At 49.9% G+C, this 14,324-nt stretch overlaps 1 protein-coding gene across 2 annotated transcripts in view; it reads right to left on the reverse strand.

The window, feature by feature from the left end:
* Positions 1 to 14,324, reverse strand: part of Kbtbd12 (kelch repeat and BTB domain containing 12) — a 55,043-nt gene that overhangs the window by 20,285 nt on the left and 20,434 nt on the right. For both annotated transcript variants that reach the window (XM_047534808.1, XM_047534809.1), the window contains exon 5: positions 797 to 994. In XM_047534808.1, the coding sequence (XP_047390764.1) occupies positions 797 to 994 (198 nt within the window). The remainder of the gene's footprint in view (positions 1 to 796; positions 995 to 14,324) is intronic.

The raw sequence follows: 14,324 nt of genomic DNA on the forward strand, positions 1-14,324 counted from the left end.
TATTGAGTCACACATCTCATCAGCCTCTTTTAATTCATATTGAAAGAAGTATTCATATTCTTTGCTACATATAATCACGTGCGTATAAACCAAAGGCAGGCCTAATACCACGCTCTGCTTTGCTGCAGTGCCGGCCTCCTTAGGACCTGTCACTCTTTCAAAACTGGAAGTGCTCTGCAGGGAGGTCTCTGTTCCTCGGGTACGAGCTGGCCTAATGACTGTCAATGAGGTCACAATTAAAGTCTTTTTTTTTTTTTTTGCAGTACTGTGGATTGAACCTAGGACTTCCCCACCACCCAGCCACTTCCCCAGCCCTTTTTATTCTTTATTTTGAGACAGGGCCTCAGTACGTTGCTGAGGCTGGCCTCCGACTTGCGATCCTCCTGCCTCAGCCTCCCGAGTTGCTGGGATTATAGGCGGGCACTGCCACACCTGGCTCCCCCCATTAATAAATCTCCCCTTCAGTCCAACTACCGGGCACTCCTTTTCCGGTCCCATTTCCCCTCTCTCCATATTGGGTGTCTGCCATGTGCCAGATGCATTATAAACTGGAAGCCACAGAATGCGTACCACAGCCTGTCGGCGTTGATACTCCATTTGGTCAGTGTGAAACCCGAGAACAGAGGCGTAGTCAGTTGCTCCAGGTTGCTGGGCTCTGAAAGCCTTATTATCATTATTATTATTTTACCAGTGCTTATGTGCTCCCCCTCAATGCTCTTGGGAGCATTTCTGGCCACCGAGAGGAGAGGCCGAGAGCAGCTCCCAGGTTGGGAAGCGTGCAGAAGCGGACCCGTACCTGCTCCATGGAAGCCCCCGCAAACATACAGCTTCCCATCCACGGCTCCTGCGCTGGTGGAATTGGTTCGGAGGGAGAGGAGGGGGCTCGGCATGGGGGGGCCCTCCCGCCAGAAGTCCCCGTCCGGGTTGTAGATCTCCACCACGTCAAGGCACTTGCGAACCTGGCCCTTGTCTCGACCCACACAGCCAATTCCACCTGCAGAGGAAGAAACGGGAAGCGAGATGGTCAGGATTGGAAGCTCCGCCAGGGACAGCAGGCTCGCCCAGCGGGGTCTGTGCCACAGGCTTGAGGGACGGGACTCTCCTCCGTCTCGCCTGGTGCTACTTCTCGGATCTAATACCTAAGCCACAGTGATGTCCACTACGTGGCCCATGGCCACCTTTAAAGCCACTTTTTGTGGTTGTTGGTGGTGGTACCAGGGGATTGAACCCAGGGGGGCTTAACCCCTGAGCCACATCCCCAGCCCTTTGGGGTTGTATTTAGAGACAGGGTCTTGTTGAATTGTTGAGAGCCTCATCAAATTGCTGAGGCTGGCCTCCAACTTTCGATCCTCCTGCTTCAGCCTCCCCAGGGGCTGGCAAGACAGGCCTGCACCACTGTGCCCGGCTTAATGCCACCTTTAATCGTTGTGTTCCCTCTGTTTGTGCTTCTGCAGGTTTTGGATTCCACAATGTCTAACACCGGTTCACACAACCTGAGTGACCTTTAGGACAAGAACATCAGGTTTGCATGTAACCCCGCTGAACATCTGCTGGTGATCATTAGCAACAGTATCTAGTGAGGATGTGTCTTTTCTATCCTTCCTCATTGCAAGTCCATCTTTCTCAGTTGCATGAATGTTTTCCAATGAGGAAAGGGCAGGTTTGTGATGGAAGGAGAGCCCTGAACTCAGGTGCCCAGCGTGTCCCCCATTTCGGATGATGCAGTGCATCCGACGGATATTCATTAAGTACCCAATAAACGCAAGGTCATGTGCTAAGTGACGAGGAATTTAACAAGATGAATAAGGTAGGTTTTCTGCATTTCGGAAATTAATGGAGTGGAACGGACCGTGTATACAAATAAACAGAATAAAGGACATCGGGACAGGCAACTTAAAAGCGATGCAGAGCAAATGCACAAGTCCAGAGATGGTAACAAGGAACTGGAATATTTACCCAGGGATGAATTTCAGTTCAATGTTTCATAGGAAAAGTAATCATATAAGATTTTCCAATCCATTATAATAAGAAGCACGAGTTTATAGGTGATTTTTTTCCTCCTTTGCTAATTCTCACAAGGAAAAGTCTTGAATGTCAGGGTCACATTTCCTGACCTGAAGAATAGCTTTTATTTTTTGAACCAGGGACTGAACCCAGAGGTGCTTCACCCCTGAGCCACCTCCCCAGCCCTTTTTATATTATACTGAGAGACAGGGTCTCACTGAGTTGCTTAGGGCCTCGCTAAGAAGCTGAGGCTGGCCTCCAACTCGTGATCCTCCTGCCTCAGCCTCCTGAGCGTCTGGGATTCCAGGCCCGCCTTGTTTTCTCATTCTGATCACTAGACCACACCTCTGGTACACTCCATGTGTGTGTCTGGGATAAATGAATGAATGAAAGAAGGAGAATTTAACTTCCCATATGCTTTCCTTGTACTATTAAGCTCACTGAGGACAAAGACCAAATTTTAATGCCTCTTGAATATCACCAGTTCTGCCACATAGTTCGCAATGGACCCAAGAAGCCGGATGTGAATAGCTGGTTTCTGCCGGCACAGGGGCTTATCCCGGGCATCAGAGATGGTGGGAGAGGACTCTGGAGAACAGCCTTCTTTTCCTCTCTGCTGATGGAGTCTAACCAGTTTCCTACCTCAGTGTGAATCCAGGGGCTGAGGCTTGGGACTCAGAAAGCTCTCGGTTGCTTTCTGTCTTATCCGACTGGATAAATGATTTAGCCCATCACCCACGCCGAGTCTGAGCTGCTGTGTTTCCGAGGAGCGGTGACACCTGGCTCAGCTGACCACACAGTACTTCTGTCCCCGGGGCCACTCTCAGGGTGGCACCTTGGCAGCAAGAAAGTTCTCAACCTAATAAAAAGTGGCATTTCCTCCTTGTGGGGCAAGAGGTTTTATCCAGAGCGGCAGAATCCAGTGAGCACCCGTAAGGTAGGATGATTTAACCGTCCATTTCTGAAAGAGCCAGCGAGATCCCCACCACATCCGGGGACCAGCAAGGACAAGTCACTGGGGGCCAGGTCGAGGCCCTCTGAGCACCAACATCCGGGATCTAACTCAGAAGTTTCACAGCAGAGCCCTGAGAAAAGCTGCCCCACCCCCGACACGCACAGTCCTGGATATGAGCTCATCCTGTTGACTTTTTGGGATAATAAGTGCATCTGGTGACAATGTCCGTCCCCAGACTTTTGGATATGTGCTCTTTCTCTGGGTGGAAGACAGTTCACACGCTGAACTCGAGGGTGGTGTGGCCTGCTGGGTGCTCGGTCTGTGTGCCTGGCCACGGTCTGTGTGTCCCTCTGGGTGTGTTGCCACCAGAAAGGGCACGCTATGAGCAGCAGACCTACCGAGCGTACGCTGAAGGTGAATCTTGATTAGACAAATCATCAAATAAAGGCCCGATGCTTATTAATAAGTCAGCACCGGCGCTAGGAGAGAAAGCTTTTGATGAGAGAAAACCTAGCGTGGATCAGCGCGTCTGCAGAATGTCAATGAGACACCTCCGTATATTTAATTTATGTGCCACCAGAACCTCTGAGCCTGACTTTTCTTTAATTCCAAAACAGGCAAATGAAATAGAAATGATCTTTGCAAGTCATCTCCAAATGCATCTACGATGCAAAATAGATATCTAGATAATTATCATTATTAGTGTTTTGCAGGGGAGGGAGAAAATTACCGGAGAGGACACTACCTCCCTTCCCCTCTTCAGAGATGAGACTCCTGGGGTTGGGTCAGCATGAATCCCCTCCTCTTGGAGGGTCCGTGGGAGTCGGCGTCCCTGTCCCTGCCCATACAGAGCCTGGCAGGGAGCTGGCTGCGGCAGAGGGCTGTGCCGCTTCCCGGACAGTCTCCAGGGACCCGCTGTCCAGGCTGCTCTTGGACACAGTGGTGCCGGCAGGGTGGCCTCAAGGTGGCAGGCTTATTCTGCTCTCCCCTGGGCTTGATCCAAAATAGGAGGAAGATTTTCTAATGGTTCTGACAAGCTCGCAAACTGCTAGCTGCACCAGCCTTGGTGGGGAATGAATCTGTGTGTGTGTGTGTGTGTGTGTGTGTGTGTGTGTGTGACCCACGAGCCACAGCGAAAGCAGGTGGGCTCTTGGAAGGACAGACCCTGCTGCGTGTCCTTGTGTGACCACAGGCTAGATGGATGAAGTGGCTCAATTTGATTCCTGTGGAGCCTCACTTTCTTTCTCATCTGTAAATGAAGGAGAGTAACATGAATTTCACAAATTGGTGCAAGGACTGAGTTACCAGATAACCAGGCAGACGAGGAGAAGGGCGAGGAGGACTCACACGTGTGGTCCACCTCTTCAAGGGTACTGCCGTAGGAACTTCTATGCATGTCTTCTCAGGGACTTTATATAAGTGGCTGGCAGGCAGTGGTGACTCACGTCATGATGCTTATTCTTTTTCGCGTTCTAGGATGTTTATAAGGAAATCAGCATTTACTGAAGTTGCTAAAGTCTTATGTTTGATGATTCTCAATTTAATTATTTGCTAAAGCTATAATTGATGGCGATTCAAATTGTCCTTAGAACTGATTGCTTATTGCTGGGTGCAGGGGTGCGCACCTGTAACCCCAGCAGCTAGGGAGGCTGGGGCAGGAGGATCGCAAGTTGGAGGCCAGCCTCAGCAACTCAATAAGACCATAAGGAACTCAGTGAGACCGTGTCTCTAAATGAAATATAAAAAGGGCTGGGGACCTGGCTCAGTGGTGAAGCACCCTGGGTTCAATTCCCAGTGCCAAAAAAAAAAAAAAAAAAAAAAAAAAATTGATCCGTTCTCAATGGCCAAATCGCCCTTACAAGCTTCTTTTGAAATTGCATCAAGCAAATTGGAAGGTCAGAGAGCTAGGATGTAGGTAGAGCCTTCCTGTCAGCCTGTGGGCAGAGGGACATGTTGCCCGACGTGACTTGGGGTCACTCATTTGGGCACAAACACTTGAGGAGGTAGACGTCAGGCAGACTCATGAGACAGGAGCAGTTTGCAGTCTGGGCTTCTGGGAAATCGACCTGCCAGCACCCTAGAGCCAGAGGGTTCCTGGGACTCACGCTGTCAAACAGAATCCGTTTCTTGCCAACAGGAGGAAACGCACATTCCTGTGACAATGTGCTTCATTCTCTCGCGAGTTGTCTGATCTCCGACTTTCTCCACCCTCGTGTTAGGATTTTAGATTTGGAACCTAAAGTCTAAGGAAATGTGAACTTGTCACTTTTTAAAGTCTCCCACCTGCCCTTGGGGATTGTCAGAAAAAAAAAAAAAAAAAAAGTCCTCAACTGTTTTTTACCAAACGCCAGGTGCTGCGGGACACGGCTGAGCCACCAGCGTCTTGGGTTTTTTTCACGAAACGCGTGGTGACAGTCCCCACGTGTCCCAGGTCACCCTCTCAGCCCGAGCCCTTCCGTCTCCTTTGCTGAGAGCACAGTCATGGGCCGCGTCCTGTTTGCTACCTCGTGTGGATTGTCGCAAAAATCAACCGCTGAGGGAAGAAATGCGCGCGGTTGAAAAGAGAGCTCTGGAGCTGAGCCCGGAGCGCCAAAGAAGTGGCGATTGCAAAATCCTGTCCTGTGACCCTGACTGGCCCCTGGGCCTCCTGTCTCCACTCAGCCCTGGGTGGTGGGGTGGGGGCGGGGGTTTAAGTCAAGTCTGGAACTTTCTGTCCCGGGCCCATCTTTTCCTTCCCTTTACCGCTTACCCAGCAGGGGTCCCAGCAGGTGAGGCCACAAGGGGAGGAGGTGGAGCAAAGCCAGGGAACAGCAGGTGGCAGCAAGACGAGGTGTCACAACAGGACAGGGCCACAGCCCCGGGTGAATGTTGCCATTGTCCTCGTATCTCACGGGCCATAGATTCCAGACTGCACCTCTGTCACATCGGCCATATTCTTCTTTTCCTCTAACCTAATGTCTGTCTGTCTGTCTGTCTCCCTGTCCTCCTTGGAAGACAGGAGAATGTTTACTTCATATGCGACTCAATTCCAGACTGCACCTCGGTCATATCGGCCATATTCATGTTTTCCTCTAAGGTCTCTCTCCCTCCCTGTAAGCCCTTGGAAGATAGAATAATGTTTAGTTCACATCTGAATCTCTAGAACTTTCGACACTGGGTCCGGATAGTCAAGCCATAAAAACTGAACTGAATACACAAATGAGCCAGCTCCTCACCCTCATCTCGGGTCTCTTGTTTTCTTCTACACTTTGATCGAAACAGAAAGCAACACCTGGGTGCAGCATTGCACACCTGTGATCCTGGCAGCCCAGGAGGCTGAGGCAGGAGGATTGCAAGTTCGAGGCCAGCCTCCGCAACTCAGTGAGGCCTTCAGCCACCCAGTGAGACCCTGTTTCAAAATAAAAAATAAAAAGGGCTGGGGATGTGGCTCAGAGGTTAAGCACTCTGGAGTTCAATCCCCCGCCCCCAAAACCCCAAAAAACAAAAACCCCACAATAACAACAATAATAACAACCAGTTTTCCAGAATGTGGAAACTTGGGCCAGATAACTGAGAAGCGATGTTGATCTGAGTTTGCAGTTTTGCTCTCTTCTCTCAGTCTGCCTGCCCACAGAATCACTGGCCTCTGCTACCTTGAGCTAGAGCTACCGGGATGCAGCCTCAGCTTCTACGGACACCTCCGAGGGGTGGTCCTGCAGAGAACTGTCACTTAAATATATTGCACAGCTTCAAAGTGTAAGAGGCACGAGACGCCACCCCTTGAGGGCCCAGCATACATCTTTATGTTCCCTGAGATGACAAGCACAAGGTCTTCCTTCTCCACGGTACCTGACGGTATTCATCAAATGACAATTTTAAGAAAAAGGACGACAGCCAGGCTTTGACCTATTTATCTTGTGTCTAAAAAAAAAAATGATTTACAGAAAGTGATTATTTGTGTTCGTTTCTATACTGATCCCAGGAATGATGGAGGAAGAGGCTGATTTAAAAAAAAAAAAATTGATCACACCCATGAATGAGGGTAAACTAATTGAAGAACCGTCACATGTTCTGCTCAAAATAATGGGGTTTTTGGATAACTGATATTTTCCTTTCTAAAGCATGATTTTTCTGTTTCAGCTCTTTGATATGTTACTCTCTGCTTTAGTGAGTGAGACAAAATATGTAACATTTTTCTTTCTACAGATTCGGGCGGAGCAATGAGCTCTGTTTTTGTGATATGCCATAGATACAGGTGGAATATACCTAAGTGTTTTTCTTTCTTTAATTTTCTTTTAGTTGTCAATGGATCTTTATTTTATTTATTTTTCTGTGGTGCTGAGAACCGAACCCAGTGCCTCACACGTGCTAGGCGAGTGCTCTGCCACTGAGCCACGGCCCCAGCCCCAGATTTTCTTTCTTGAACGGATCCCTGCTGTGGGCATGACTGCCCCCCAATTTACTGCCTCATAAAAGCAACTACCTGGGGGGTGTAGCGACACAACCCACCGACCATACCTGAGGCTTTGCAGCAAACACGACCAAATCGGAGGCTCAGCCCGCATCCTAAGACGCTGCTTGTCTGTTCTCAATGACCTTATCAGCTCTGCCCCTTGGTGCTTTTACACTGCAGAAACTTCCAGAGATTCAGGATCAAAGGCATTTCAAACTTCTGGTTGATTTTAAGCTACCGGCATTTCGCATGCCCACTTGCTGGGTACTGGAAATCCTGGAATAACAAGTTTCGGGCCTGGGGCTTTTTATCCCTAGGACATCAGTCTGCTGGAAATTAAAGACAGACACGCACTGGAGCCAGACACTGATGGAATGACATGAGATTCACGCTCGTCACAGGACGTGGAAAGCTGGCTCTCGCTGAACTTTTAGGATACTGAAGACAGAAATGACTGTCACTAAGCTGCAGACAAGCTGTGTCTTTGAGAGACCAAATGGGTGCCCCATGGAGGATGCCAAATAGCAAAGGCTCTGTGCCCTTCCTACAGCCAGCTGAGCGCCGCTCACGGATGCTTAGAGCAACGCCAGCTGCTGGTGCGTCACTTGCTCCAGTTCAAAGTCTCTCGGAGCTGCTGAATCTCTAAATCCAAGTCTTTTCTCAGAACGAGGCGGCGCTGGGAAAATCCCACCTGACTCCTGGGCCCTGGTAGAGCACATTTCTTTCTCTTGTTTGGCACGAAGTGTAAGACACATCTAAGCCCGGAACGCTTTTGTGATTAGATCAGAACACACCAGGCAGCCCGCTCCCATCTTTTAAGATGTGCAGCAGAAGAAACGCTGTCCTGCTGGTCTCTGTCCCCTGTGGGACGCATGCTCAGGGAGTACCTTGAGCACACGCTGCCTCGGTGGGCGTGACAGGTGGCCCCTGTGCTTTCCTCACGACATCTGGGTTTCCTCAGTTGGTCTCCTGAGTACTCACAGCAGAAGTGCCCGCATGCTGCCCGCCTCTCAGATCCCCAGGCCCCACTTCCGGCCACCGACCCAGAACCTGTCAGAGGCCAGGGCTGGGGGTCTGCCATTTTGATTAAGCAGCCTGGGTAATTTGAGAAATAAGCAAACATATCCATATACGTACTTTAAAACATGTTCATGTACAAATATATGAAAGCAGAATTTAAAATGTGCTTCTACATCATGTATTTTAAAAAGTATATAAATATATAACGTAACATATAAAATGTCTAAAACATCTTAAAATATAATTTTATATAATTAAATACATTAAAGTATATTTTGAAATATATTATTTGCATAATATATATTAACATTGATATATTAATACATAACACATTTTGAAATATATAACCTATAGTAATATATTTATTAATATAAAGAATGATTCACATAATATATTTACATATTACATAATATGTAGTCATATATTGTATATAACTTAATATATTCATAAAATAATAAATATCTTAATATATAGTCATATAATTCAATATATATCAATGTATAATACATATTTTAAAATCTATATTCAATTTTAAAATACATACATATTTCCAAACCCACTTAAGGAAGAGGAAAGCGTTTTCCCACGGTGACCAGCCCCCCAAGTGCCCCTCGCGTGGCCCCCTGGCTCGGGCTGGGCCCGGGCTGCGTGGGGACCTGGGCAGGGACGCCAGAAGCCCCTGTTTTAAGGAATCCGCCCCGAGACCCCGACGCGTGGTGCACTTCAGGTGATGAAGCGCAGGACGAGAGGGCACGGGGTCCGCCGGCCCGTCTGGAGCAGCATGTCCCGCGGCCGCCAGGCCTGGCCGAGGTGCAAGGTGGCCAGGCGGGGCTCTTCCGCAGGAGGGCTGACAGGTGACAGGCGCAGTGACCCAGGAGCTAGTGTCCGCGGCTCCTGGCGCTCGCTCTCCACGTTGGGTGCGGGCTGCCCCGCCCGCCCGCAGGCCTCTGCACGGGCTTCAGAACCCCCGGGAATCCGGGGCGCGGGTGGGGTGCCTGTCAGTCAGCTGTGACTGTCACTGGAGTCAGCTGTGACTGAAGGCCCCGTCAGAGCCACTGTGGGCAGGGAGGTTTATTTGGGGGCTCACCGTTTCAGACGTCTGACTCCTGAGGGGGACACTCTCATCCATAGGGGGTGCACCACTCTGGGGGCCCTCAAAAATCTGTCCCCAACTTTGGCTGATATGGGAAATGGTAACATCCAGGCCCCCAGGACACACCCAGCCAGTTTAAATTCCTTTGCTCCAGTAGTTACAGCAACTAGCATAGCCTGGAATTTTCTACTGCTAACCGGAGAGAGTCCATGCCATTGATAACCCCTTATTATTTATTTATTTTTTTGTACTGGGGATTGAACTCAGGGACACCGGACCCCTGAGCCACATCCCCAGCCCTTTTCTATACTTTATTTAGAGACAGGGTCTTTCTAAGTTGCTTAGGACCTTGCTAAGTTGCCGAGGCTGGCCTCCAGCTTGCGATCCTCCTGCCTCAGCCTCCTGAGCTAACACCTCATTCTGAATCTGGGTTCCCACCACGCAGGAGTTAGGGCCATTTCTAGCCAAGCAAAACGGCGCACTGACTAAAAGGAAGGCCTCACTCTGACAGGCCTTGTTGGACTCTCTCGGGGTCAAACCTGGGAAAACCTAGGTCCTGCCATTAGACCGTCCTCTGACCCTCCCCTTGGAACGCCGTGTTACACTGGTCTGTCGCACAGCTGGATTTGTTCATCCACGGTCCTAACACGACTCAGATCGAGACAGGGTGAGGTCGCTCTGTTCAGCACAGAGACTGACGATCAATCCTCAAACGGGCTTGTCTTTAAGACAGTCGGCACCAGGGTGATTAGTGGGACATCCCTGCAGGTGTCTCTTGCCGCTTCGGCTGACAGAGGACCAAATGGAGAGCATGTTAAAGTCCCCTGCTCCCAGGACAAGACGAATTCTTCTACAGCCACTGTGACGGCTCAGCGTCAGAACTGCTTTGTGACATGATTGATGGATCAACGCCGACTGCTTCAGCAAACAGGCCTCGGGGACCGTCCGTCCGAGACCAGCGCCGACGGCTGACTCACTCCACGGAACCCTCCTCTGAGGCCAGCCTGACCCGCCGCCTCCGCAATGAACAGACGCACAGCCCAGCGACAGCAGCCCACTACCACCTTTGTGACCAACACCCGTCTTCGGTGAACTCTTGTACATGACCCTGACGTCCCTTTGCCCAGTGGGAATTCTCTCTGAGCTCCTTATTCTTGCACCAAGTGAGCATTAGCAGAATGAAACAATAAAACCGCCTGGCCATGGCGACAGATGTAGAAGAAGCGTCTGGCAAAGCTGAGCACCTGCTCACAAGAAAAAAAATTCAACAAAATGTACAGAAGGAGGTTTCCTTAGTAAAGGCTATCGATTGATCGATTGGTACCAGGGATTGAACCCGGGGTGCTTAAGCACTGAGCCACATCCCCAGCCCTTTTAAAATATTTTATTTAGAGACAGGGTCTCACTGAGTTGCTGAGTGCCTTGCTGAGTTGCTGAGGCTGGCTTTGAACTCACGATCCTCCTGCCTGTGCCTCCCTACCCACTGGGATTATAGGCATGTGCCACCATGCCTGGCAAGGCCATTTATTAAAGGCCCACAGCTAACAGAGTAATCAATGGGGAAGAATTAAAAGCTTTCCCACAAGGTCTGGTATGTGGTATATATACACAGTGGAATATTACTCAGCCATAAAGAAGAACGAAATGATGGCATCTGCCAGTTAGATGGATGGAGCTGGAGACTCTCATGCTAAGTGAAATAAGGCAGTCCCAAAGGACTCAGCCTCCCGAGCCACTGGGATGACAGGCGTGACCCATGACGCCCAGCATCCCAAATACTCTTGATCATCCTGTATGGTTTTCTGTCTCCTCAAGGTGCTACGGTATTTTATTTCTTTAAACAGAGTACAGCTATTTTATTCTACTTGTCTGACAGCTCCAGTATGTGTCTCCTGTTTTTTTTTTTGTTTGTTTCTACTAGACACTCTTCCACTGGTTCTTGCTCAAGATGCCTTGTTTCTTTATCTGTGAGATGTTTGCTTTCCTTGGAAAATTATTTGTGGGGTTTTTTTTTTTTGAGGTTTGGGATAAAGATATCTAACTCGAGAGGATGTGAATTGAGCTTGGTTTTTACAGGTGCGTGAGGGCACTCCCGGGCTGGAGGGCCTTCCTGATGGACAGGGTTGCTGGGGTGGTTTTGGACTAGTCGGGTGAGCAGCTGGGCTGATGGATGGTCCTTCCTTCTCAGTCGCTTTCTCTGTGTCGAGACAAGCTTTCCCCGCAGTTCTCCGAGAGGAGCCATGGAAGGCGAATTTCCTTCCTGCACTGCACACGGTTACGCAGAGGGTGCACCAGAGGGACGTCCATCGGACTTCTCACGGGACCAGTTCCGGCATCTGTGCGCCCGCGTCACTGCAGCTGAGGTTCTCGGGTTGGCACGTTGCAGTCCCTCCTGGGACGTCCAGCGCCTGCCCCTGCGGACCCGTGGCGCGTGCGCTTCAGGTAGCTCAATGCCGACGGCGCCGTTCCATCCTCCACGACCTCCCTGCTGCTTTCCTCTCCAGTGGTTCCGTGATTTACCGACCGTGGATGAATTTCTCAGCATGTCTAATGCTCATCTCAGAGTTTGATCCCTGTATTTTAGTGTGTGATACATTTAGAAGCGATGGCTTTTCCTGGGTCGTTTTTAATTTCCGTTTGCCACTGGGCCGTGGGCTTTCGACCCTCACCCCCCGCACCGCCACGACCAAGCAGGTCAGGCCCCTCGGACGGTGAGGCTGGTTTTCACGGGCAGCTCTACTCTGGGGAACCTGCCATGCCAAAGAGGCTGGAGAGGGGAACGGAGGCCCAGGCAGGGAGGTGACAGGCTGCCTGGTGGCTTGCTTCAAGGTCAGCGGTGTTTTTCATTTGCATTTTAATTTTTTTTCTGGTGGGACTCCAGAGGCTGCGATCCTCCTGCCTCGGCCTCTTGCTGGGATCACAGGAGTGTGCCCCTGCAGTACGCAGTGGTTCATTATTTAAAAAGATAAATAAATAAACTTCTTGATTCGTCGATTGCCTACGACTGATATCTGGAGATCTGAAATGGTTGTTCTTGACAAATGTGTCTCCTTCCAGGTCCTCTTCTGGGGGGAGAGGACGTGGCGATTTCACTTGGTAGCTGGGTGTCTGCGGCTCTCGGTTTTCTTTTGGCCAGCGACTTGCTCACTGGCAGCACAGATTTCAGAGGCTTAGAAAATGCTTTATGGAACATTTTTAGATATTTTCAGATGGAGGCTCGGCCTGGATATCTACCCGGTCACACAGAGGAGAGTTAATACTCGGGCCATTTTTATGACCATTAAAGGAAACTGTTTATGCAAAGAATTCAACAAAGTGTCTACAACATGAAGAGGCTCCGTAAAGCCATAAAGAGCAGTTGTGATGTCTGAGTATTTAGGTCACAGGGATTTTTCATACATTATTCACCTCAACAACTCTAAGGCAGACAGTCCAATTTTTTTTTATTTTTTATTTTTTTTGGTACCAGGGATTGAACCCAGGGGTGCTTAACCACTGAGCCGCATCCCTAGTCCTTTTTAATATTTTATTTAGAGACAGCATCTTGCTGAATTGCTTAGGGCCTCGCTAAGTGGCTGAGGCTGGCCTCCACCTTGCGATCCTCCTGCCTCAGCCTCCCAAGCCACTGGGATGACAGGCATGTGCCACCGCACCCAGCGACATTTCAATTTTAACATTACTAATAATAAGAAAAGAGCTGTCAGACCAAGGAGATGCAGGTAGTAAGCAGCAGAGCCAGGACTTTAACTGAATCTACTCGGCTCCAAGGTTCCTGCTTTCCTCACTTTACCATACTGGCTCCTGGCTCCTTGGTAAAGATTTCGGTGGCAGGTGGCTTGTGTTTTGGTGTGTGCGTGCGCATGTGCATCCTCTAGACCACCTAGGAGAGAGTAAGGAACTAAATCCGTTGCAGGGATGAAGGAGAGGCCTTGCTGTTGTATTAACTGGCAGGGCCTGAAATGCAGGGGGGTCCATCCAGATCCCTAAAGGTCGATGACGCTTTTGCCGAGAGAATTCGCAGATGAGCGTCAGGGAGCTCTGAGAGTCATTTGAACTGATTCAAACTGAGAGTTTCAGGGTTCCTTAGAGTGTCTGCCCAATTCCAGCTACAGATAAGTAGAAATTCAAGTCGGACGTAAGGCTGCCTGGACACCAAACTTCCTCCTGAAGCTCCTGGATGCATCTGAGCGGTAAGTCGCGAAGGCCGGGGAATCGCCTGTGGTTGGATTTACAGGATGGCATCGCTTGCTGGGGCTGATCATGAACCCGGCACCAGTTCTGATTATCTAGCAGCTGGATTTCTAGGCCGCTGCAAAAGCCTTCCTACCTGCTCTCTCCCCTTCCAGTTTCTTCCTGCCTTTGCTCTGTCGTTCATCTCCTCACCCCAGCGATCTTCGGTGTGGTTCCTCACAGTTCATTATTTATTATTATTATTATTTAACTCTTATTTTGGTGCCTGGACTGAACCTGGGGTACTTAACCCCTGAGCTACATGCTTAACCCTTTTTATTTTTTGAGACAGGATCTCACCAAGTGGCTGAGGCTGGCCTCCCACCTGCGATCCTCCTGCCTCAGCCTCCGGAACTGCTGGGATCACAGGCGTGCGCCTCATTTTCTTCATTCCTTACGCACAGGCCCCTGGCTCCCAGGTTTCCTCCACTGCTGCTCTCAACTCTCCGTCCCTCTGGGCTCATCTACTCACTCTTGTCTTGCTGTCTTTGTACCAGCTTTATTCTCGCCTCCAGGTGGCTGCTGACGCCCGTCCTCCTCCCTGTCCTTCCCTGCCCTTGGCTCGCTCCAGCCGTTCCGTACTTGGGGGA

Source organism: Sciurus carolinensis, chromosome 19 (genome assembly GCF_902686445.1).
Source record: "Sciurus carolinensis chromosome 19, mSciCar1.2, whole genome shotgun sequence".
NCBI classification, from domain to species: domain Eukaryota; kingdom Metazoa; phylum Chordata; class Mammalia; order Rodentia; family Sciuridae; genus Sciurus; species Sciurus carolinensis.